Genomic DNA, 23,382 nt, shown 5'->3' with positions numbered 1-23,382 from the left:
TGAACAGTATATACACTCAGTACCATTAAAAAGTTTGAGTTCAGTATGTTTTTTAATACATTATTCAACAAGTATGAAAGCTTGTTTCTGCCACTGAATGAAAAATAAAAAAAGTAGTTACAACTTCTCACAATTTTGACTTTTTTCTCAGAATTGCATGATATAAACTTGCGATTCTGAGAAATAGTCAAAATTGCAAGACATAAACTCGCAAATGCGTGTTATAAATTTAGAATTGCGTGATACAAAGTCGCAATTGTGAGCTAATTTTTCCCCCTTAGAATTTATAACTCACAATTTTGAGGAAAAAAAGTCAAAATATAAACTAAGAACTTTTTTCTCACAATTCCAAATTTACATCTCACAATTCTGAATTTGTATCTTGAAATTCTGACTTTTTTCTCTCAGAATTGTGAAAAAAGTACAAATTGCAATATATAAACTCGAGAAGAAAAATCAACATTGATAATCAGAAACAATAATAATAATCAGAAATGTTTCTTGAGCAGCAAATCAGCACATTATAATGATTTCTGAAGGATCATGTGACACTGAAGTGTGTAAAAAATGTATAAACTTAACACACCTAATGTGCCAGTATGGGTAAATCTAATCCATAAAACGATTATGTTTCTGTTTTGTTACCAGGCATGCAGACAAGGAGAGAAATCTTCAAACGTACCCACAGGAAACCCTTCAGGCCTTTGATAGCTCTCATACTTGCTACAGGAGCTGGGCTTGTCCATCATGTGCATCATGGCTGGAGATGGAGTAACTATGTAGCATACGAGCATATGTTTTCAATCTCTCACTCATATCATCATTCACATGACATTTCTACCGACTTTAAAAGGTGAAACACATTTCAGTACATCGTCAAAAGGCCTGGAGGGTCTTAGACGGTGCAAAACTGCATTAACTAATTCATATGACACTTACCAGAGAATTCCCTTTTAATGTTGAGCAGGTTAGCAGGGCACGAGTTACTGATAGAGATCCCTGGAGGCGGCATGCCTGGGTTACTATACATGTCCAAGAGGTTCGCTGACACGGGGATCTAGAAACACAAGAACATGTATATTTTGTCTCTCGACATGAGAGTGAGTAAATTAAGACTATTCACTATTGCTCTGCAGACAGCAGTCAGACAGACATTAGATCAGGTGTTGACAGCTGGATCGCACAGCTTTCTGCTATACTGACACCAGCCACAGCTCTGACTGTGTGAGATGACAGAAAGAGACAAAGTCTCACCAAGTTCACTGCTAATATAAAAATACACTCGAGTCACTGTAGTTCTTGAGATTTGTAGACAATATTGGGGAAAGTTATTGAGAAGAGGGTTGCATTGACAATCCAACACAATGGGCAGCACATTGAACACATTTTATAAGTGGTCAGAAACTTGTAAATAACTCATGAACGAATAAAGTTACGTTGAAACCAAGCACACCATTGGTTTTCTTGTGACATTACCAATAAGTTTGATGTGTCACATGGCCCTCTTCCTATTGAAAAAACAAAAGTTGTATCCAAGATGGCCGACTTCTAAATGGCCACCATGGTCACCACCCATCTTGAGAAGTTTGCCCCCTCACATATACTAATGTGCCACAAACAGGACTTTAATATCACCAACCATTCCCATGTTATTACGGTGCATCCATATAAATGGCCCACCCTGTAGTAACCATTTTTTACAAACAACTTTAACTGAATACATATTTTGAATTACATTACTACTGTTTTTTTGCAAACAAAATAAAATAAAACAAAACAAAACTATATATCTGTCGCACCATCACCCTGTCTTGACTTTGGTTGCCGGTTTTGTTCATTGACCTAGGCTGTGTCCAAATTCAGGGTCTGCATCCTTCGGAGTACTCATTTGAAGGATGTTACGTCACAGCGCCGCGACGAAGGCTGTCCAAATTCGTAGGATCCTTCAAATGCGGCCCACAAATACGTCCTCCTTTTCCCCGAATTGGAAGGATGGTGTGGTGGATCCTTTCCCGTCCTACCTATCCCATAATTCTTTTCGGCAGAGCGTAATGGCGGACGAAGCGAGCGGTAGCGGAGTGGGAGAGGAGTTTCTCTGACAAAACAAGCTAAAGTTTATGCTTCGGCTCAATGAATTTGTAGGAGAAATTAGTAGAATACTTAAAAACAAATACAAATAGGCTATAATGGCTTACCTGGATGTGACTGTCTTGTAGTCTGATATAAAAAACTCTCTGACAACGAGCAAAGAAAGTATTTAATTTATTTAATTGCTTTATTTCTTCCAAAAGAATTAAAATGAGGAGAATAACTCTTTGTTTGTCCATTTTCCCGCTTCTTGCTTGGCGCTGTCACGGTTGCTAGGCGACAGGATATGAACGGGTAAAGGGAGGGAACTGAAAGAAGGGTAGGCTGTCCAAATTCACAAACACCGACTTCCGGGTTTTGCGGACGTCGGAGGATCCCTCCTCCTTCAACCGGGTAGGAAGGATCCTAAGGAGGATGCAGACCCTGAATTTGGACACAGCCCTAGTTTCTGTTTCCCCTTGATTGCCTTAGTTAGTTCACCTGTGTCTAGTTAATTTAGTCATTAGTTCCTCTTCCGTTTGTATAAATTCCCTTCCTTTAGTTCTCTGAGTTGCCGGTTATTGTCGAATGTTACCCCGAGTGTGTGTGTGTGTGTGTGTGTTAACCCTTCCTTGTTCTTGTGGATTTAATAAATATCTGTTTGGATTATCTTCATCGTGCGCATCTCATCTTGGCACCGCGTAACAAAATCATTATATTAATTGTTTTTTTGCCAGCAAAATTATATACATATTTCATTATATTAGCACTGTTTTTTGCTTTTAGCAAGCAAACAATAAAATATAATTAAATAATTAATATTTCATTTCATTACTTGTTTTTTTTTTTTTGGCAAGCAAAATTAAATAAATTACATATTTTATTATATTACTACAGTTTTGTTTTGGCAAGCAAAATTAAATAAAACAAAACAATATAAGACAATGAATATTTCATTATATTAACTGTTTTTAAGCAAAATTAAATAAATACATATGTGACCCTGGACAACAAAACCAGTCATAAGGGTAAATTTTGAAATTGATATTTATACATCATCTGAAAGCGGAATAAATAAGTTTTCAATTGATGTATGGTTTCTTATGAACTATTTGAAAATATGGAATCTGAGGGTCCAAAAAAAATCTAAATATTGAGAAAATTGCCTTTAAACTTGTCCAAATTAAGTTCTTAGCAATGCATATCACTAATCAAAAATTAAGTTTTTATAAATTTACAGTAGGAAATTTACACAATATCTTCATGGAACATGATCTTTACTTAACGTCCTAATGATTTTTGGCATAAAAGAAAAATCTATAATTTTGACGCATAAAATGTATTTCATGAGTTCACACTCACATATAATTAGTATAGTAATGCATATTTGGCGTGCTGTCTGGGGAATGGCCCGAACCCAGAGTACCCCCCCGTATAAGTGTGGTAAGAACTCAAGTGGCTAGAGGTATGTCAGCTGTATTTATACTTATGGTGTTGATTAACTTCCTCTTGTGTTAATTAGGCTAAGTATCTGACACACTCCTCCCGAACTTTGTTAATAAAACATCATTTTTGGCTATTCCTACAAATATACCCCAGCGACTTAAGACTGGTTTTGTGGTCCAAGGTCACATATTTCATTATATTACTACTGTTCTTTGCAAAATAAAAAATAAAAGATAAAAACAGAATATTATATAATAAATTATATAATAAAATATTTCATTATATTAAATGTTTTGCAAGAAAAATTAATTATACTGTTATACAGTTTTTTTTTCTTTTTGCAAACAAATAAATAAGTAATAAATAATAAATAAATAAATAATGTAATTATATAACTATATAGGGCTCTTAAAAGCATGAAATAGCGTGATATATTTTTCTATGGTAGTCATTAGTCAAGGGTTTGGAAATGTCCACGTGTTTCTGGTGACTTCAGGCAACCAGCACTATCACACAACATACACATACAGTATGAAAATATGCCTCCTTCCACATACTCAGATTAGTATTTAAAAGAGCTGAAGATGTAAAAATGAATAAGTGAGGTAACAGAAGAAAGTAAAACAGTGTATATACCGTGTTGGCCATCTGAAGTCCGGGGTCCAACGACAGTGCCATGATGTCATCATTGTAACTGGATTCCAAACTAATGATGTCGTCAATGACATCGTCCATCTGAGAAAAATCAAAAGCAATAAATATCATCAGCTGTCAGAGCTCATCCGCTCAGCTACAGGATAACGCATAGTGAAGTCAATTAACCCTGGAATAAGAGTTCAAATCAACCCATAGCTATGCTGAAAATCACTGGTTAATCTGACGCACATCCTAAAGAGCTGTGTATTTCCTCTCAGTGTGCCAATGCCAGACTCTTTCTAATCTACCAACACTTGTTTTAGCACATCTCTCTCTCTATCTCTCTCACACCGTGAGCTGTGACGCAATCCACGCCAGCTGCTTCAGCGAGACGTTCACAGAGACGCAAACCGTGAGGCTGGAGTCACTTTTATTGATTAGCAGGTAACGAGTTCTGAAATGACATCTTCATAATGTCTCTATCTATTTATACATCATTTACTGATGCCGCTGGATTTGTGGGAAATATGTCTGCTGTGCTCTTGGCGAACCTGTCAAGATCCTGCCGCCTCTGTCTAGTCTTGTTTATGGCGTTCTTGTTTTGTTCTTGTCTTTGTGTTGAGCACATGCTTTCTGTTTTGTTCATTTGCCATGTGCTCAGTATTACATCTTGGCTCATTTTTAGCCTCCTCATTTCCTCCCCTTTATATTGTTCTTGTGTATTTTGTCCTGGCCTGGTTTGTCTTCTCAGTCCTGTCAGTCAGTCTTGTTATAGTCCAGCTGGTATAAACCCTACCAAAGGGCCTTTTGGTTTGGCTGTGATCATTATATGTTTATGCCCAGTTTTGTGTGATATTTTTATGACTTCCAATTCAAATAAAGATTCAAATTTGTGGTTAACCTGATCAAGAAAACAACATTCGGTCGGCCAGACAAGGCCTGTCACTGAAATTATGAGTCAAAATGATGAAACTGTCAAACTATGTTCTGATAAAATACATAAACTAAAATCAACAGTTGTTTTATTGAGAAACCATACTGTTTTTACACCTTTCCTGATGTGTACCCTAAATAAAATGACTCTTATATAGCAACAACATAAAATGATGGATAATTTCAAGCAACTAACCTTAAAAACCAAACCCCTATCCAATAATGTTATAGTAATTACATGCTGTGAATTAATTGAGTTAACAAGGACTCAAAATAAAGAAGAACCCTCTGTAAACGTGTTCTGTATACATGATATTCATATAAATAAAATGTTTAAATATCAGATATAAATAAATCTGATAAATAAATAGAAAGCGCTGAAGAGGAATATGACAGGGTTTTGTCATTACCTCTTTCTCGCAGTTGGAGTTGAGGGTCAGCAAGGCCATGGGACTGTTGGGGGCGCTGTTGCCCGGCCCCGGAGGCATTCCCCCGTGCTCAGGGGCCTGGCTGGGGCACGGCAAGCTCAGGGCCTGCGAGCCGAGCTTTCCTCCCAGTGTGGTGGACAGATACGCCTTCACCTGCTGCCTCTGAGCCTGCTGGATGTGATACTTCGTGGGGTTTTCAAGATGCGTTTGAACCTTGAGACAGACAGAAAGAGTCAGAATCACAGACAGGGAATAATCACACATCACACATGAGGAGGAAGTACCATGTAAGAGTTTAATTCTTTTTTTTTTGTTAACTCCTATAAAAACGATATTTTTTTTATTTTCCTGTTATGTAAACCGTTGCTGTTTTTTCTGTTTTTATTTGTGTGAAATAAAAGGCACACTAAACCACACACCTTTTTTTAAAAAAAAGATCCACTTATTAAAATTAGAACTTTATCTTGCACTTAAAAATATTTCAAATTTTGTAAGAATAGACTATTTTCTTTAGGTAAAACATTTCACGAAATATACATTGTTTATTATCTCTTTTAGTTATTTTCTCTATTGGTGCTGTTATGTAAATTGTTGCTGTTTTTCCCCCTTTGTGAAATAAAATAGACACAGTGAACCACAAAAATATTATTGATTGATTATTAATTATTCTTATTTTGTAGATCTAAAAATTACAGACAAACAACCAGCAAAGGCTAAAATGTTCTAACTTTTGACACTTAAAACCATGTAAACAATAATTCACTATTTGTAATAAAATATTTATTTTTAATAATGTATTTCATAATATAACTTAACAACAATGACAACAATAGGTAACACTTTATTTTAAGGTGTCCATGTTACACGTTACATGTACTTACTATAATAATAACAATTATGCAAAATTACATGCAAGTAACCCTAATCCTAACCCTAACCATATAATAAGTAATGAATATTACTCAGTACTTAAATGTATAATTTCTCTGCAACAAGGACACCTTAAAATAAAGTGTAACCCAATAATAATAATTATTAGTCATGATTAAAACACTAAAGACAATAATCTGAATCATTTTATCCCACATGTAACTTCCAAGAATTCTGTAATCACTGTTCCTTCATCAAATCAGTAATAATTACTGTAATTTTCCAAAATAGCCTCCCATTCTATTCATAGCTCAGTTATTCATCTCTTAAGAGTCCTCAAGTTCCTCCTCCACATGAGCCATGCAAACACAATGACCTTTACACTCAGGGGTCACGACTCAAACCACACTTGACACACTTTACAAGTGTGCAGGACAAACAGGACAAGCCCTAGAGTACAGACTGCAGTTTTAGTATAGGTATTATACAATTTATACTTTTATAAATTATTATAATTATGTTTGATCACTTTACTGTTGTGAATGAATCCTATTTGATCAACTGAAGCGGATATCTATTAAATTGACTTGACCAATAAAGATTGCATCTGGTTGGGGTGAATAGCTGATTAGTTTTGTCTGTTGGATAATTAACACAAGACACAACAAACACTACTGAACTTGTGCAGTTTCATGTCAAAATATGCCTTTATGGAGCAACTGTGACGTCAATGTCAGGTTGAAACAATGGAGTCTTTCTGTGGCTCATAGTGACTCCAGCCGCAAACATCTCCCACCTCCATCCTGTGAACAGAAGAGAGACTCTGCCTGCCTCATTCAGATCTGAGCGCTGCAAACGTGAGATAGACTGTCGAAACACACGCGTGATCTTTCACAGCTGAACCGTCACTTACATTTCCAGCTGTTCTCTGAGGAATTTTAAAATAAAGTGTGACCTATTTTTCTTATGTTTCATCCAGGGAGCAGAATATCTTATAGACTAGTAAGGCCCGTTCACACCAACGATGCTAACTATAAAGATAACGATAAAGATATAGTTCTAAAAATCGTTCTCAATATTAAAGAATAACAGAGTCCACACCACAACTAATAATAAAGGCACAGAGAAACGATATTGCTGGAATCACTTCCAGAATATTTTTTTCCAGCTGATGAACGATAAAAACATTTACAGCCAATCAGAATCCATCCTGGTATCACGAGCTGGAGAATTTAAAGCGGCAGACGTGCGTGCGCTTAGATATACAAACAATATCGTCCGCTGGTGTGGACGCTAATATCGTTATCTTTATAGTTATTGTTCTTGGTGTGAACGGGGCTTTACTTTTTAGACTTGGGACAGTAAGCGACCACCTAGCAACCAGCAAAAGCACAGAAAACCAGAATAATATAGCATGCCGTTGAGCTTGTCATAACAAAAATCTAGTTGTTTAACTCGTTGCTTAAATTATAAGATTGTATGATCTCTAAGAAACAGAGAATTAGCAATAAATAAACAAATACAATTCAAATATAAATAATTCTGGTCACTTTATTTTAAGGACCAATTCTCACTATTCACTAACTATTAACTATGACTTTTGCTCTACAAACTCCTAATTTGCTGTGCATTAATATTTAGTAAGGTAGTTGTTAAGTTTAGGTATGAGATAGGGTTAAGGGATGTACAATAGGGTCATGCAGAATAAGGCATTAATATGTGTTTTATAAGTACTAATAAGCATGCTAGTAATATGCATGCTAGTTAATAGAGCTTTGGTCCTTAAAGTGTTATCACAATTCAAATATAGTAACTGAAATTTTATATTTTACATTTTAAATATATTCACATAGAAAACAGTTATTTTAAATTGTAATAATATTTCATAATATTACTTTTATTTTTTTAAATAAAAGTAGCATTGGTGCACATAAGAGACTTCTTTGGGCAGACCTTCCATGTTTTCTCTTGAAAAAAGAGGGGTTTATTCTCAGCATTGACCTGAAGGGATGGACTGGAGTCAGAGGTTGAGGAAGTCAAAGCTTCAACCATAAAGCTATGACAATTCAACCCCAAGGCAAGAATTAAGCAGAGCACATTCAAAGCATGTGCTATATATGCATACTTCTGAATGGCATCCATAAACAATCATGAGACTTTATGAATGACTTGTTGAAAAGGCCATTTACAGCTTTGGTTGAGCCAATGCAACTCAACACATCCCTGCATTAACCACAGCTTACTGAATGCTCTGTGTAGTGCTGCTAATAAAGCTTACTTATAAAGTAAAATGGTTTTCGAGATGTTACAATCTTGGGCATCAAATGTAAAATTAGTCCTTTAACAAAGGACAAGTCTGTTATCATTTGCTTACTACAAAAGTAGCAGATTTGACTTGTCTGCACATATCCAACTTTGCAAATATGGATTGAGAGGTATCTTGTCAGGTTTGATGACAATAGCTCGCACATGGGTTGTCTTGTGATTGACGTCAAGCATGGAGCAACACATCTTGATATGCCGTATTTTATTGTTTGCAAATTTTTTTTTTCCAGTTATTTTTGGTGCTTTACAGTCTCAGATCACTTTAATGTACAGAAAATAGCAGCTCAGAGCTTGTGCTAAACTTCTGCTAAAACCCTTGCTAAATTAGTGTTTGGTTATGTATGAAGCTGAGTAAATGATGTATTTCCTGTTTGCACGAACTATATTCAAGTCAATCGCATTGGATTATGTGCCAACTGAAGTCCTAAATCTAAAGTTCAATAACAAACCATTTCCTGCGGTTGAAAGTTTCTGAAGCATGTTTTTGGTAAAGGACACGCTCAAGCAATTGAGAGGGCAAAGTTCAATTAACAAAGCTTGGCCTTCTTCGCCTCGTCTTTGCTTGTCTTGTGTGCTGGTCTTTGCCGCCGGCTAGATACTGTCACAAGAACATCCTCCTCAATGCTGAGACTGCAAGAACACATTGTCTGGGGTTTAGAAGATGCACTAGTGCAGCACTGAACTATCATGTCACATGCGTATAAAAATGTTTTTGCTTAACATGGACAAGACCCTCATTGATTCACTCGGGTGCGCTAGGGGTTCTTACTAATGCTCGACGGATATGGTGCCGATAGATGATACAACTCAAAACACACTTTATATACTAGCAGTCAAAAGTTTGGAATAATTCAGGTCTTTAAATGTTTTTGAAAAAAGTCTCTTACGCTCAGCGAGGCTGTATTTATTTGATCAAAAATATTGTTAGCATTAAAAATTTAAACTATTTTCTATTTGAATGTAACTTTAAAATGTTGTTCATTCCTGCGATGCATCATAATTGATGAACATCATTACTCCAGTCTTCAGTGTCACATGATCCTTCAGAAATCATACTAATATGCTGCTTTCCTGCTCAAGAAACATTTCTGATTATCATCAATGTTGAAAACAGTTGTGCTGCTTCATATTTTTGTGGAAACTATATGATACACTGATTGGTTCAAAAGTAAAAAAAATAAATAAAAAAAGATTAAGATTACTACACTTTTATGATCAACTGATCAAAAGTGAGAGCCAAGACATGCATAATTCATCAGAGTTCTGAAAAAAAGTATCACAGTTTCCACAAAAATGTTAAGCACCAAAACATTGATATTATAACAAGAAGAACATAACGGAGTATCAATAATCATTTTAATATTAAATTGTAAATAATAATAAATTATGCAGGAATGTACTAATAAATTGTAATAAAAAATTATAATTGAGAACCATTTAGCACATTATAATGATTTCTGAAGGATTGTGTGAAATAAATAAATAAATACAGCTAGCAAGCAAGCAAGCCTTGGTGTGCATTAAAGATTTGTTTCAAAAACATTGTTAAAAATCTTACTGACCCCAAGCGTTCAAGATTAAAGGTCATTGCACACGAGTCAAAATTTTTGCACGTTAAAAAATAAATATGACCACACGTTATGTCAATCACGTTTACACACTGCCTCTGAAACTTTCGTCCTTAAAAAAAAAAAATTCGGATCAGGTTCGATTTTCTGCGTTTTCGCATCCGTAGCAAGCATTTTGACAGGAAAGGAATGTGAAAAAAAGCATGCAAAAATGTCAGACTCAGTGTGCAATGACCTACTATGGAAATAAAAATGAACATATCCCTGGATAAAAACACAGATTCAGTTTTCTGAAATGTTTTAAATGAGTTTCAAAAATAGTTCAATTTCTCTGTATTTTTAGTTTTGGATAGTCAGACTCTGTGTCATCTGCAAAAAAAAAAATTCACACTTCTGAAATCAAAACACCCCCTACTCTCAGAAAAAAAGATACTAAAGCTGTCACTGGGGCAGTGCCTTTTCAAAAGGTACACTTTTGTACCTTTTAGGTACTACTACACACATTTTAGGTATTATTATGTACCTTTAAGGTACCAATATGGACACTTTAGAAGTCTGCAATCTTATGGAGTTCACAAATGCTCATGAAAAAGGTCTAAATATGGCAAAGTTTGAGGCAAGGCTTCAGTGATTAAGGTTAAAAATGAAGATTCTGTCTTCATTTACTCAACGTCATGTCATTCCAAAACCATATTGTTTTTAGACAGAGAACACAAAGGAACATTTTTAGCAGAATGTCCAGGCTGCTCTTATCCATACACTACAAATAAATGGAGACTGAAGCTGTTGGGCTCCAAAAATTGCAATAATTACCACTAAAGTACCATAAAAGTATCCACACTGACTTGTGTGCTAATAATATTCTCTAAGTTTTCTAAAAACATACAAAAGTGTTATGTGAAGAGATAATAATGATAGTCACTATTTACTGAAAATCTTAACTCTCTGACACAGCTTCAGACTTTTCCTCAAGAGTAACTACAACACACTACTGATGATGATGATGTTATTAGAAGCAGATTTGGATTACGATACAATGGCAACGGTTTCACATTCTAGTACAAACTATATGTTTAAGACCTCCTTTTCACTGAAACAGTATTAGGCGGCGCCAAAAGACAAATCCATAAGCTGTGTCGCTAAACATATTTCTTGTGTTTTGTGTTTCTTCTTTGAAATATTGTGAATAGGCAATGGTGAAATTGATCCCTCGGCTATGATCCTACATCCCACATTTCCAGCTTATTTTCCCTCTTCCCAGCGTTAAATATGCGCTGGAATGAAACGAGTGCTCCTAATTACAGGCATTCTTTGCTGAATTAGCGTTCGGTGTGTGCGAAGTCTGTTCTTGCCTTTGTCTCGCTCCCAAACCTGATCCTGTACTTATTTCTGAAATGATCAAAGGTCACTTGGCTAATTAAGGGCCAATCAGTCTTTAGACAAACTCATCTGAGCTTAATGTTTTCACTTTCCATGTCCAGCGGCTCTGCCTGGTACACCTAAGCTAATTTCGCATCGCTTTGGGAAGGGGGCGACTAAGCTAGTCAGAGACTGCCAGTCTCAAAGCTTTCTTTTTTCTCCTTTCTTTTGATCATTTGCTGTTTTATTCTCATAAAAAAGAGAGGAAAAGCTTTCATCTCCTCTTGTATAACAGGAACTTGTAAAACTTCAAATCTGTCATTTATAGATTTCAGTGGGAAACCATTTAAACGGTTGAAATGTATCAAAGATCTTGTATCAAATGTATCAATGTACATAGGACACATGCACATTCACAGTTCTGTCTATGGACATTTTTCTTTTCTGTATATTTTTATTTTTATTACTGTCGTTATTTATAATTTATTGTCTATTCTCTTCATTATTAGTGTTTTTATTACCTTAATTATATGTTGTCTACACTATGTTTGTACTTCTGTACTCCTAACACCAAGACAAATTCCTTGTGTGTGTAAACACTTGGCAATAAAGCTCTTTCTGATTCTGATCATCAATTGCACTCTCTCGATTTTTCTAATATTTTTACTATTAATTTCTAAAGTTTCTACACACTCTTTTTATACTTTTCTAAATATTTGACTATACTTTTAACTTTCTACTTATTTTTCAACACTTCTCTAAATACTTTTACTATATTTCTAAGATTCTTGTTTTTCTACATTTTCCTTAATATTTTTTACTATATTTCTAAATTTCTACTCATTTTTTCTATGCCTTTCTAAATACTTTTACTATATTTCTAAATTTCTACTAATTTTTTCTACTCTTTTCTAAATACTTTTACTATATTTCTAAGTTTCTACTCATTTTTTCTACTCTTTTCTAAATAATTTTACTATATTTCTAAGTTTCTACTAATTTTTTCTACTCTTTTCTAAATACTTTTACTATATTTCTAAGTTTCTACTCATTTTTTCTATGCCTTTCTAAATACTTTTACTATATTTCTAAGTTTCTACTCATTTTTTCTACTCTTTTCTAAATACTTTTACTATATTTCTAAATTTCTACTCATTTTTTCTACTCTTTTCTAAATACTTTTACTATATTTCTAAGTTTCTACTCATTTTTTCTATGCCTTTCTAAATACTTTTACTATATTTCTAAGTTTCTACTCATTTTTTCTACTCTTTTCTAAATACTTTTACTATATTTCTAAATTTCTACTCATTTTTTCTACTCTTTTCTAAATACTTTTACTATATTTCTAAATTTCTACTCATTTTTTCTATGCCTTTCTAAATACTTTTACTATATTTCTAAATTTCTACTAATTTTTTCTACTCTTTTCTAAATACTTTTACTATATTTCTAAGTTTCTACTCATTTTTTCTACTCTTTTCTAAATAATTTTACTATATTTCTAAGTTTCTACTCATTTTTTCTACTCTTTTCTAAATACTTTTACTATATTTCTAAGTTTCTACTCATTTTTTCTATGCCTTTCTAAATACTTTTACTATATTTCTAAGTTTCTACTCATTTTTTCTACTCTTTTCTAAATACTTTTACTATATTTCTAAATTTCTACTCATTTTTTCTACTCTTTTCTAAATACTTTTACTATATTTCTAAGTTTCTACTCATTTTTTCTATGCCTTTCTAAATACTTTTACTATATTTCTAAGTTTCTACTCATTTTTTCTACTCTTTTCTAAATACTTTTACTATATTTCTAAATTTCTACTCATTTTTTCTACTCTTTTCTAAATACTTTTACTATATTTCTAAATTTCTACTCATTTTTTCTACTCTTTTCTAAATACTTTTACTATATTTCTAAATTTCTACTCATTTTTTCTACTCTTTTCTAAATAATTTTACTATATTTCTAAGTTTCTACTAATTTTTTCTACTCTTTTCTAAATACTTTTACTATATTTCTAAGTTTCTACTCATTTTTTCTACTCTTTTCTAAATAATTTTACTATATTTCTAAGTTTCTACTCATTTTTTCTATGCCTTTCTAAATACTTTTACTATATTTCTAAGTTTCTACTCATTTTTTCTACTCTTTTCTAAATACTTTTACTATATTTCTAAATTTCTACTCATTTTTTCTACTCTTTTCTAAATACTTTTACTATATTTCTAAATTTCTACTAATTTTTTCTACTCTTTTCTAAATACTTTTACTATATTTCTAAATTTCTACTCATTTTTTCTACTGTTTTCTAAATACTTTTACTATATTTCTAAATTTCTACTCATTTTTTCTACTGTTTTCTAAATACTTTTACTATATTTCTAAATTTCTACTAATTTTTTCAACTCTTTTCTAAATAATTTTACTATATTTCTAAATTTCTACTATTTTTTTCTACTCTTTTCTAAATACTTTTACTATATTTCTAAGTTTCTACAATTTTTTTCTACTCTTTTCTAAATATTTGACTATACTTTTAACTTTCTACTTATTTTTCAACACTTCTCTAAATACTTTTACTATATTTCTAAGATTCTTGTTTTTCTACATTTTCCTTAATATTTTTTACTATATTTCTAAATTTCTACTCATTTTTTCTACTGTTTTCTAAATACTTTTACTATATTTCTAAATTTCTACTAATTTTTTCTACTCTTTTCTAAATAATTTTACTATATTTCTAAATTTCTACTCATTTTTTCTACTCTTTTCTAAATAATTTTACTATATTTCTAAATTTCTACTATTTTTTTCTACTCTTTTCTAAATAATTTTACTATATTTCTAAATTTCTACTAATTTTTTTCTACTCTTTTCTAAATACTTTTACTATATTTCTAAGTTTCTACTCATTTTTCTACTCTTTTCTAAATAATTTTACTATATTTCTAAGTTTCTACTCATTTTTTCTACTCTTTTCTAAATACTTTTACTATATTTCTAAGTTTCTACTCATTTTTTCTACTCTTTTCTAAATAATTTTACTATATTTCTAAGTTTCTACTCATTTTTTCTATGCCTTGCTAAATACGTTTACTATATTTCTAAGTTTCTACTCATTTTTTCTACTCTTTTCTAAATACTTTTACTATATTTCTAAATTTCTACTCATTTTTTCTACTCTTTTCTAAATACTTTTACTATATTTCTAAATTTCTACTAATTTTTTCTACTCTTTTCTAAATACTTTTACTATATTTCTAAATTTCTACTATTTTTTTCTACTCTTTTCTATATACTTTGACTATACTTTTAACTTTCTACTTATTTTTCAACACTTCTCTAAATACTTTTACTATATTTCTAAGATTCTTGTTTTTCTACACTTTCCTTAATATTTTTTACTATATTTCTTAGTTTCTACAAATTGTTTCTACTCTTTTCTAAATACTTTTACTACATTTCTAAGTTTGTCAAGTTCTAACCTGTCATGACTTGATTCGAATATATATTTCTGTTGTTGAACTACACTAAAATGTAATATGGATAAAATATAAATACAGTTTTCAGGATTAGGGCCAAAAATCCAAACTAAACTGGCAAAGGAATTCAGTCCCTTTAATCTCTTAAAACTGTCTCCTCTACTCATTTATGAATGAACAGAAATCAAAAGGGAACCATTTTTCAGAGACATTTGGCTACAAAGTTACAATCTATGATATTATGTCGTCACATTGTACTTTAATAGGTACAGTGAATAACTCAAATATGCATTATACTCTATTTCTTTCTGGTCTGTATTGTATATATTGTTGCTAAAAGCCAAAACGCTGTGGTAAGACCTTGTTTGTGGTAAGATAAAAGCATGTGTTCGATTGGAGGCAGTGTGTTTTAATTGTTGACAGCCGTTCGATGGGTTGAATGACCAGCACATCATCAGCTTAGCATAAGTAACGACTGACTGAACATAAATACTATGTTAAGGTTACGGAGTACATGCCATGCCCTTTTTATCCTTTGATATAACCCACACACAAAATCAGACGCTCATGTATCATTGTTTTCAAACACGACACGAGGTTTCAACAGCATATTTTCTCTCTGTAAGCCACATATTTAAAATATTCCCCTTTTTTTAAACATTTATATTCCGTCTTGTTGATCGGTTAATGTACACTGGAATTTAGAAATTAGTGTTTACAAAAAATCATGAATTACACTAGACCTACAGCATAAAATATCAAAAGTACCATGCACTTTTCTTTCATTTTCATTAATGATACAGTATTTGGATCGGAAAGCTACAGTAGCAGTCTTAATTTGTGTGATCAGCTTCTGCTGACAGGGGAGCATCACACATAAATATAGTACATTTCACATGTCGAACAAAAACTGTTGTGTGAGGATGAAAATATGGGATAATTAATTGCTTCATAAATATCCCTAAGGTGTTTCAACACAATATGAACAAAATAGAAACTGCAAAGGACAAGTTAATTAACATCGAGTATACAGCCATGTTTCCCTATGAGAAAATGTTTGACTTTTAATTTCTACTCGTAAAAGAGTGTCTTATTTTAAATTAATTTATAAAGTTCAGCCAGAAAATTTGAATTAAATTTAAAATTAGGTTAATTTATAAAACACACCTAAGCAAAAATGTAATAGTTAAAAAAGGAAGGTTTGAAGTAGCAATATATATTAATTAGACTGATAATATTAGAATTAATCTAAAATTAGGATTAATTTAAAATACATCTAAGAAAAAAAACATAACTATGAACAAAAGGTATGAGTAAGAAACAATAACTATGACTTAAATAGGACTGTAAGATAGAATAATATTGTCCATGAACTTGTTGTCTGAACTTAAAAATTAACCAGAGCATGTTAGTTAGCTGCAACCTTAACAAAGGTAAAAAGACCAAACACAAACTAGACAAATACAAAAAATATGAGTCTTAGTCATGCAATATCACTATTATTGATGCATATTTGAACAATCAATACAGCTGAATATTCTAGCACCAGAATAAAACAACAATCAACGCACATGACTGTTTCCCATGCCTATCAGATACAGCTGATAGCAAGACACTTACTTTTCCCTGATAAATGACCAAATTTAACATAATGGCTCTTACCAAGTGACATTAGCAGCCCGAGTCCTTTGAGATGCGGCAGATTTAGTTGTAATTATCGCAGTCTGTGCACAATAGCACAGAAATCAGTAACAGTCTATAGTTCTGCAGACTAACAAGGAATCAAAGCTATGAAAAGATTTTGAATGTAGCTAAGCAAATAGGATTAAAGATGGCTAATTCCAAGAGGCTGGAGAACAGCATGCATTAAAGAGGAATTCTCTGGGGAAAGATAATCCCCATATGCGTTTTAACACACTTCACTGTCCCCTGCCCACCCCGCTCCCTCCCTCCCTCACGGACAGCATCATAATCAGACACGCTTGAGCTGATAAAGACTCAAGTTCAAGTTGAATTCAGCAGTCAGCGCTGAAGAACAAATGCATTATATGCTTATGCCAGCAAGTTGTGGTGAATGTCAGCGTAAAAAACATGGTCAACTGAGGCTTTGCTGTGAAATCTTCTTCAGTTCTTCGATTTCTCAAACTGTTACAAACCAATGTGTGTCAGAATTCATAACACAATGCAAGTATGTGTTGCATTCTCGGTGCCACCACAAGGGGCGCTATAGCAAGCAGTAGCGTAAACTGTCTTTCCCTTTCAGTCGGTCATTCCGAGTCACGTCAGGTGACCGACGAATTGGGATCTCGCTTAGAGAGACCAATCCACTTCGAGTGTAACTAAACGAGCCAATGCACATTGGCATGCGATTATTGCATCCAGCTGTCGCTGATCACAGCGTGAGTATAAGTAGGCAGCAGGTGCAGCGCATATTCAGCTTTCCGCTTCGGAGCCGAGTGGTCTTATCGTTCTACTCCTGACCTCTGCTATGAGAGCCTACAAGAGTCAACACTCTCAAAGAAGCTCTCGTGCTGGTGTTACGGCGCTTCAGCGGGGGTGGTTCTTCCGTGTCGAGTGGATTGCACACATCAGGCTGCACTAACCCCTGTTTGTGTTGCAGGCGGCCATCTCACCTGTGCGCTTCAGCACACTAAAAGAGCGAATTCTAAAAGAGCATTCGTGGGTGGAACATCTTTTTAAAGATGCCTTTCCACCCGTGCGTTTCTGGATGCGGTTGTTGTCTGGGTAATGGTCACGATCACTGCTTCTCGTGTCTGGGCATTAAGCACGCTGAGGTGGCTTTCGTGGACGAATCATTCTCTCATTGCGGGAAAATTACCGTCATGGAGTTGCGGACCATTTCCTGCAAAGGGGCGGGGTGCCTGTGCCTCTGCCTAGATCTAGGGCTCCCCCTGGCGGCAGCCGGTGGGGCGCTACTTCTGGTAGTAGCCGGACTGATCTTACGGTGACGGTGAGGAATTCCCCTCCGAGGAACCAACCTCCGAGGGCTCCTCCTTCCACCGGCATTTGGGGAAGTCGTGGTTAGAGAGTCGGACTCGTAATCCAAAGGTTGCGGGTTCGAGTCTTGGGCCGGCAGGAATTGTAGGGGGGGGAGTGAATGTACAGCGCTCTCACCACCCTCAAAAAAAAGGGTGGTGAGAGTGCCCTTGAGCAAGGCACCGAACCCCCAACTGCTCCCCGGGCACCGCAGCATAAATGCTCCGGGTGTGTGTTCACGGTGTGTGTGTGCGTGTTCACTGCTGTGTGTGTGCACTTTGGATGGGTTAAAATGTAGAGCACGAATTCCGAGTATGGGTCACCATACTTGGCCGTATGGGTCACGTCACTTTCTTTTTCACTTTCACTTTGCAGCCTGTGGAGCTGCCGAAGGAACAGGCTGGACCCTTTCGTGGGGTACCACTTGTATCTTTTGGTGCTCCCCCCGACGATTGGATGTTGATCACTGCATCGGAGGGTGAGCCAGACCAGTCCCTGAAGGAGGGAACGGAGACATTACTTTCCGTCGGCATGGCTGCTGTTCCACCGCTGAGCAGCCGGGTCACCGGCTCGGCTCCTCAGCAAAAACTCGTTTAGTTACACTCGAAGTGGATTGGTTTCTCTAAGCGAGATTCCAATTTGTCGGTCACCCAACGTGACGTCTCCGTTCCCTCCTTCAGGGAACCGAGACGTTCTATGTGCAGTTTTCCATTTCTGGTCAAATACTACCTTAGTGAAGCAACAGTTTAAAGAGAATCTTGCAGGACAAGTTAAATGTGGCCAAACTAGACTCAATTACGATATACACTGTAGCGGTTGCAATATATATATATATATATATATATATATATATATATATATATATATATAAACATAACAACATATAATGCATCCAAAGTGTAATGTAAACATGTAGTCTACTTCACTTTACTGCAGCACTGCAATCCAACAGATGTGGTCATGTTTCTTTAATTCAGCTAAGAAGCCATTTCTATTGGTCTTTTATTGGTCTCATGTCTTCAATGATACAAATTCACAAAGCAAGTTCACCAAACGTGAACTTCGGAAAATCTGCTTGCTTTTCTTGTTTTCTGCATACGCATCATGTGAATGAATGGAAGTCAATGGAACTAATAAGTGTAGTATGAGCGGACCTTTAAACAGGACAACGCACCCATCCAACCATTTGCCAGTTTCTATTGCGAATTTGCCATAATTTCACACTTTTAGTACCATTTTATTTGTCCATTTATTCAAGTGAAACAGTTGTACTATTTTACTATTTGTTTTGAGCAGTAACCATGCAGTTATTATTTTATGATGCTAAATAAGATTCCGTTCAATTTTATATTGATTTATAAGATCTTGATTTTATTCACGATATTTTTGTTATTTTTGTTACGCTTGTTTTTTTTTTACTGAGTGGAGACGTGCTGATATCACATTTGGTCTCGTTCTGTCTTGCGTATCTTGTCAGTGCCTGCGCTGGCTTGGCCATTTGTTGTGAAAAAATAAGGAAAGTGTGTTCAGCTAAATTCAATTAGTATTTTGTTAGATGGGTATAAAAAAGCTTAGTTTACCGCGGCAGCGGTCGCAGCAGTTGTCGCGTGAAGGCCTCCTCATGTGATGACCAAAGAGTGTAAAGACCATCGACTCTACCGTGTGACTCCACCGGGATGAGACACCGGCAAAGGATATAAGTATCACTTTTGATTTCTCCTCTTTTCTACTTGTTTCACTTTTTATAACCATTTCTTACTATGTGTAAGTTGTTGTTTTTAGCATGTGTGTTTGGCTCAGTGTTAAACTATACTGTCGTGATTTGTATTTGTTATCTATTTTAATTTTAGTTAATGTCTGAATTTATTATGTCTGTATAGGTCTTTTATTAAGTTTTAGTTTTATTTAATTTGAGTTATTTTAATACTTCAACAAACTAAATGGAAATGATATATATATATATATATATATATATATTGAATTTATAAATGTGTATGTATATGTATTTATGTATGTGTGTGGTTGTACATAGTTTTTTTTTTTTGGTGTTTGGCTTAGTGTTATGTTAGACTCATTATTATACTCTTATACCTTTTGTTCTTTAATATTTTGAATAGTTTTTAGCTTTTTTTTTCATTTAAATTTTAAGTTTTGAAATTTTATTGTATGCATTTGTCATTTTTATTTAATTTCTTTATTTTTAAAATGTGTATAGGTAGTATTTATAAAGTTTTAGCTTTTAGTTTTGGATCTGTTTTTAGTTGTTTTAATACTACAATTGATTGCTGTAAGTCGCTTTGGATAAAAGCGTCTGCTAAATGACTAAATAATAATAAAATAATAATAATTCACATTTAATTTAATTTGCCCAATTTTGTGATGCTGGGTAAGATTAAGATTCAGTCAAGATCTTGATTCACATTTAATTTCATTATTAATTTGAATATTTAAATTCTTTGTTTGTCATGCTGTATGTTTTTGATTCACAAAAAAAAAAAAAATCACATTTCAGTTATAAAGTTGGCAGATTTTGCTTGAATATGAAAAAAAAAAATAATAATCTGTAATGGTGCACAATATAGGGCAGTGTTATAGATGCAGTCAAATTTTGAGCTTTTCATAAAAACATTTTTTTAAAAGCCTCATAAGAGTAATTTATTTTGGAAGCACTGGCCATGCTGTAAGTTTTTGATTCATTAAAAAGAACTGGCTCAAACGAGTCACTTGTTCATGCATCGGACAACTCAACAAAGACATTTTTATTGTATAAAATGATTGTGATTTTAATGGTAAAAGACTATACAAATGCTCTTATAAAAACCTTCTATAGATTAGTACTTCCCTTAGATTGTGGAAAAGACAAATGTGATGAATATTTTAGGATTTTGGTGTAAAAATTATTTCAGTTAATGAAAGGATAAAATTCTACAGTAAGTTTAAGTTCATTCTAACAAACGTTCTACAGTACCAAATCAACATCCTGAAAATCATGCTGCTCATTTTTTTAATAGCATCTTATTTTGCTGTGCACATTGCATCACACTCAATGCAGACTTTAAATTCACTTTAAAACTTCATGTCGGGTTGCAATTTGAGACATTCATGCTTAGAAAGTGAAGCCACTACAACATAAAGGCAACATGCAGTGAATTAGAAAAGTGCTCTCGTTAAATCCTAAGAGGATGTTTGTGGCCTGTGTTACCTTCAGCACTTCCATGGGCACCTGGGTGGCGCTGGGCAGGCCGGCGGGTGCGCTGACGTTGATGGCGGGGCTCTGGGTGACGGAGGACTGTGCGTACGCTGAGTTCTGCCGTCTCTGCTGCTCTCGCCGCTCCTGCTCTTGGAGTTGCTCGCGCATCAGCTGCTGGCGGAGCAGGATACGAGAGGTCACGGCCGACGAGCCCAGCGGGGGCTTAGAGGAGCCATGCTGCTGCTCAGATGGATTACTGCAGTCAGACAGACCCACAGACACAAACAGAGAGAGAGAGTTTACTCAGGGAGGAAAGTGGGGCTCTGTAGAGGGACAGTGTTTGGTACACTAGGTGCTGGATAATTTAATTATTTTGAGATCCTGGTAGTGATTCATTAGGAAGCATAATGGGTTTGACCAAAGGGATAGAGTTGGACTGGAAACATGACAACTGACAGCAATGCTAAGCGAAGACAAGCATCACTACTAAACGGTAAGGAACTTGAACAAACCCCAAAGAATTAAACTTCAGTGCATAACTTATACCACATATGTTTGTTCTACGGACATGAATGATATGAAAATTGTGCGTCTTTTAAGTGATTCAAATTTTTACCTATTAGATGATATATTATAAGTGAAGAAAATCCCTCAGACTTACACTAGTAAGCAATCACCTAGCAAACTTAACACAATCACAATCTTAGCAACCACACAATATAATCAGGACACACACACACAATCACATAGTAATGCTCTACCCTTGTGAAAAAAACACTTTAGCATACAAAAAGCATTAAAAAGAATACTTATTATGAAAATAACACATCAGTGCAACTGAATGTAACGTTTTCAGACACTCAATTGCATGTTAATTGCAATTATATGAAAATGTATTATAGTGTGTGAATTCATATTAAGTTGAGCTTAAGTATCTTTATATGAAATTTCGTAATTACATGTATTGTACTTTTACTGTACTGCTGAATGCACTGACAAGCAATCATTGTAAACTAAAAATACTTTAATGTCATTTCTACTCATTTGTCATGTATTTAAATATATTTTTATTGCACATTTGTAATGAAGTTGCAATTTAGCACACACCTTTATATATAATGCAAGTACTTTTAATGTATTGTACAGTCTCATGAATAATTATAACCACAGTTAATACATTATAACACTTATCAATTCATTGTTACACTGTGCATTTTAAATTTGGTTGCAATTATTTACGACAAGATGACTAGTTATAATGCACTATACCCTTTAATAACCCTTTATAATGCATTATACATAACGGCTTTAAGTAAAGCGTTACCAAATATATTAACTGTAAGTGTAATATTGAATAACACTACAATTAAAATTACAGTCCCATACTTTAACATGTGTATGTCAGTCAACACATAGGTGTACTTCTTTAAAACATGACAAAAGATTGTTAAAACAATGGTTTGAAACGTACTTTACAGTAAAACTTTTAATTTGAATTTATTACAAAGTGCATTTTTTAAAAGTGTACTAACGTGCGTTACGGTGATGAAAGTGAATTTTCTTTAAGTACACTTAAGTGGCCTTTTAATTAATAATTTGCAAGTACAATATTTTCAAAAATGTACTTCTAAGATTTGAAGTTCACTACAAGTGCACTTTCAATAAAATTAAGCACACTTGTTTTTAGCAAGGTTAGTAATCACCCATGGCATCCTATAGAATCACGTCAGCATATTTTTCAGAGGCAAACATGACTGATGCTTTCTTCATAAAATTATAAAAAAACTTTTTGCCTTATATCCATGGTAGAGAGTACAAGAATTAGAGAAAAAGAGGAGGAAATGGAATTGGGAAATGACGCAAAGTGGCTTCAAATTTGTGGAGCAAGCATGCTTACCGCTCCAAAAAGTTTTTTTTTTCAGACGTTTTGCCTGTCCTTGTTAATATGCGGTGTGTAGCTGATGTGTGTAGAGTAATCACAGAACTGGGCCGGACCTTCCTGATGCTGATTCAATGTGACGAATCGTAACAACGATTCAAGCTAATCTCAGCCTTATATGACTCTCTTTTTTCC

The 23,382-nt window shown here is 34.2% G+C and overlaps 1 protein-coding gene across 2 annotated transcripts in view; it reads right to left on the bottom strand.

Annotated features, from left to right (window-relative positions):
- The window catches only part of LOC306860438 (microphthalmia-associated transcription factor-like), a 45,825-nt gene that overhangs the window by 4,581 nt on the left and 17,862 nt on the right, over positions 1–23,382 (bottom strand). The window contains exons 2-6 of one of the 2 annotated variants that reach the window (XM_079402156.1): positions 21,321–21,564; positions 5,493–5,723; positions 4,150–4,248; positions 940–1,057; positions 683–775 (exon numbers count right to left, since the gene is read on the bottom strand). In XM_079402156.1, the coding sequence (XP_079258282.1) occupies positions 683–775; positions 940–1,057; positions 4,150–4,248; positions 5,493–5,723; positions 21,321–21,564 (785 nt within the window). Of the gene's footprint in view, positions 1–682; positions 776–939; positions 1,058–4,149; positions 4,249–5,492; positions 5,724–16,783; positions 17,005–21,320; positions 21,565–23,382 lie in introns of those variants that run through there. The other variant, XM_079402157.1, reaches the window with a different exon arrangement.

This window comes from Barbus barbus, assembly GCF_936440315.1.
Source record: "Barbus barbus genome assembly, chromosome: 41".
Lineage (NCBI taxonomy): Eukaryota > Metazoa > Chordata > Actinopteri > Cypriniformes > Cyprinidae > Barbus > Barbus barbus.
The sequence above is the reverse complement of the archived record's forward strand: the minus strand, read 5'-3'. Positions and strand labels throughout refer to the sequence as shown.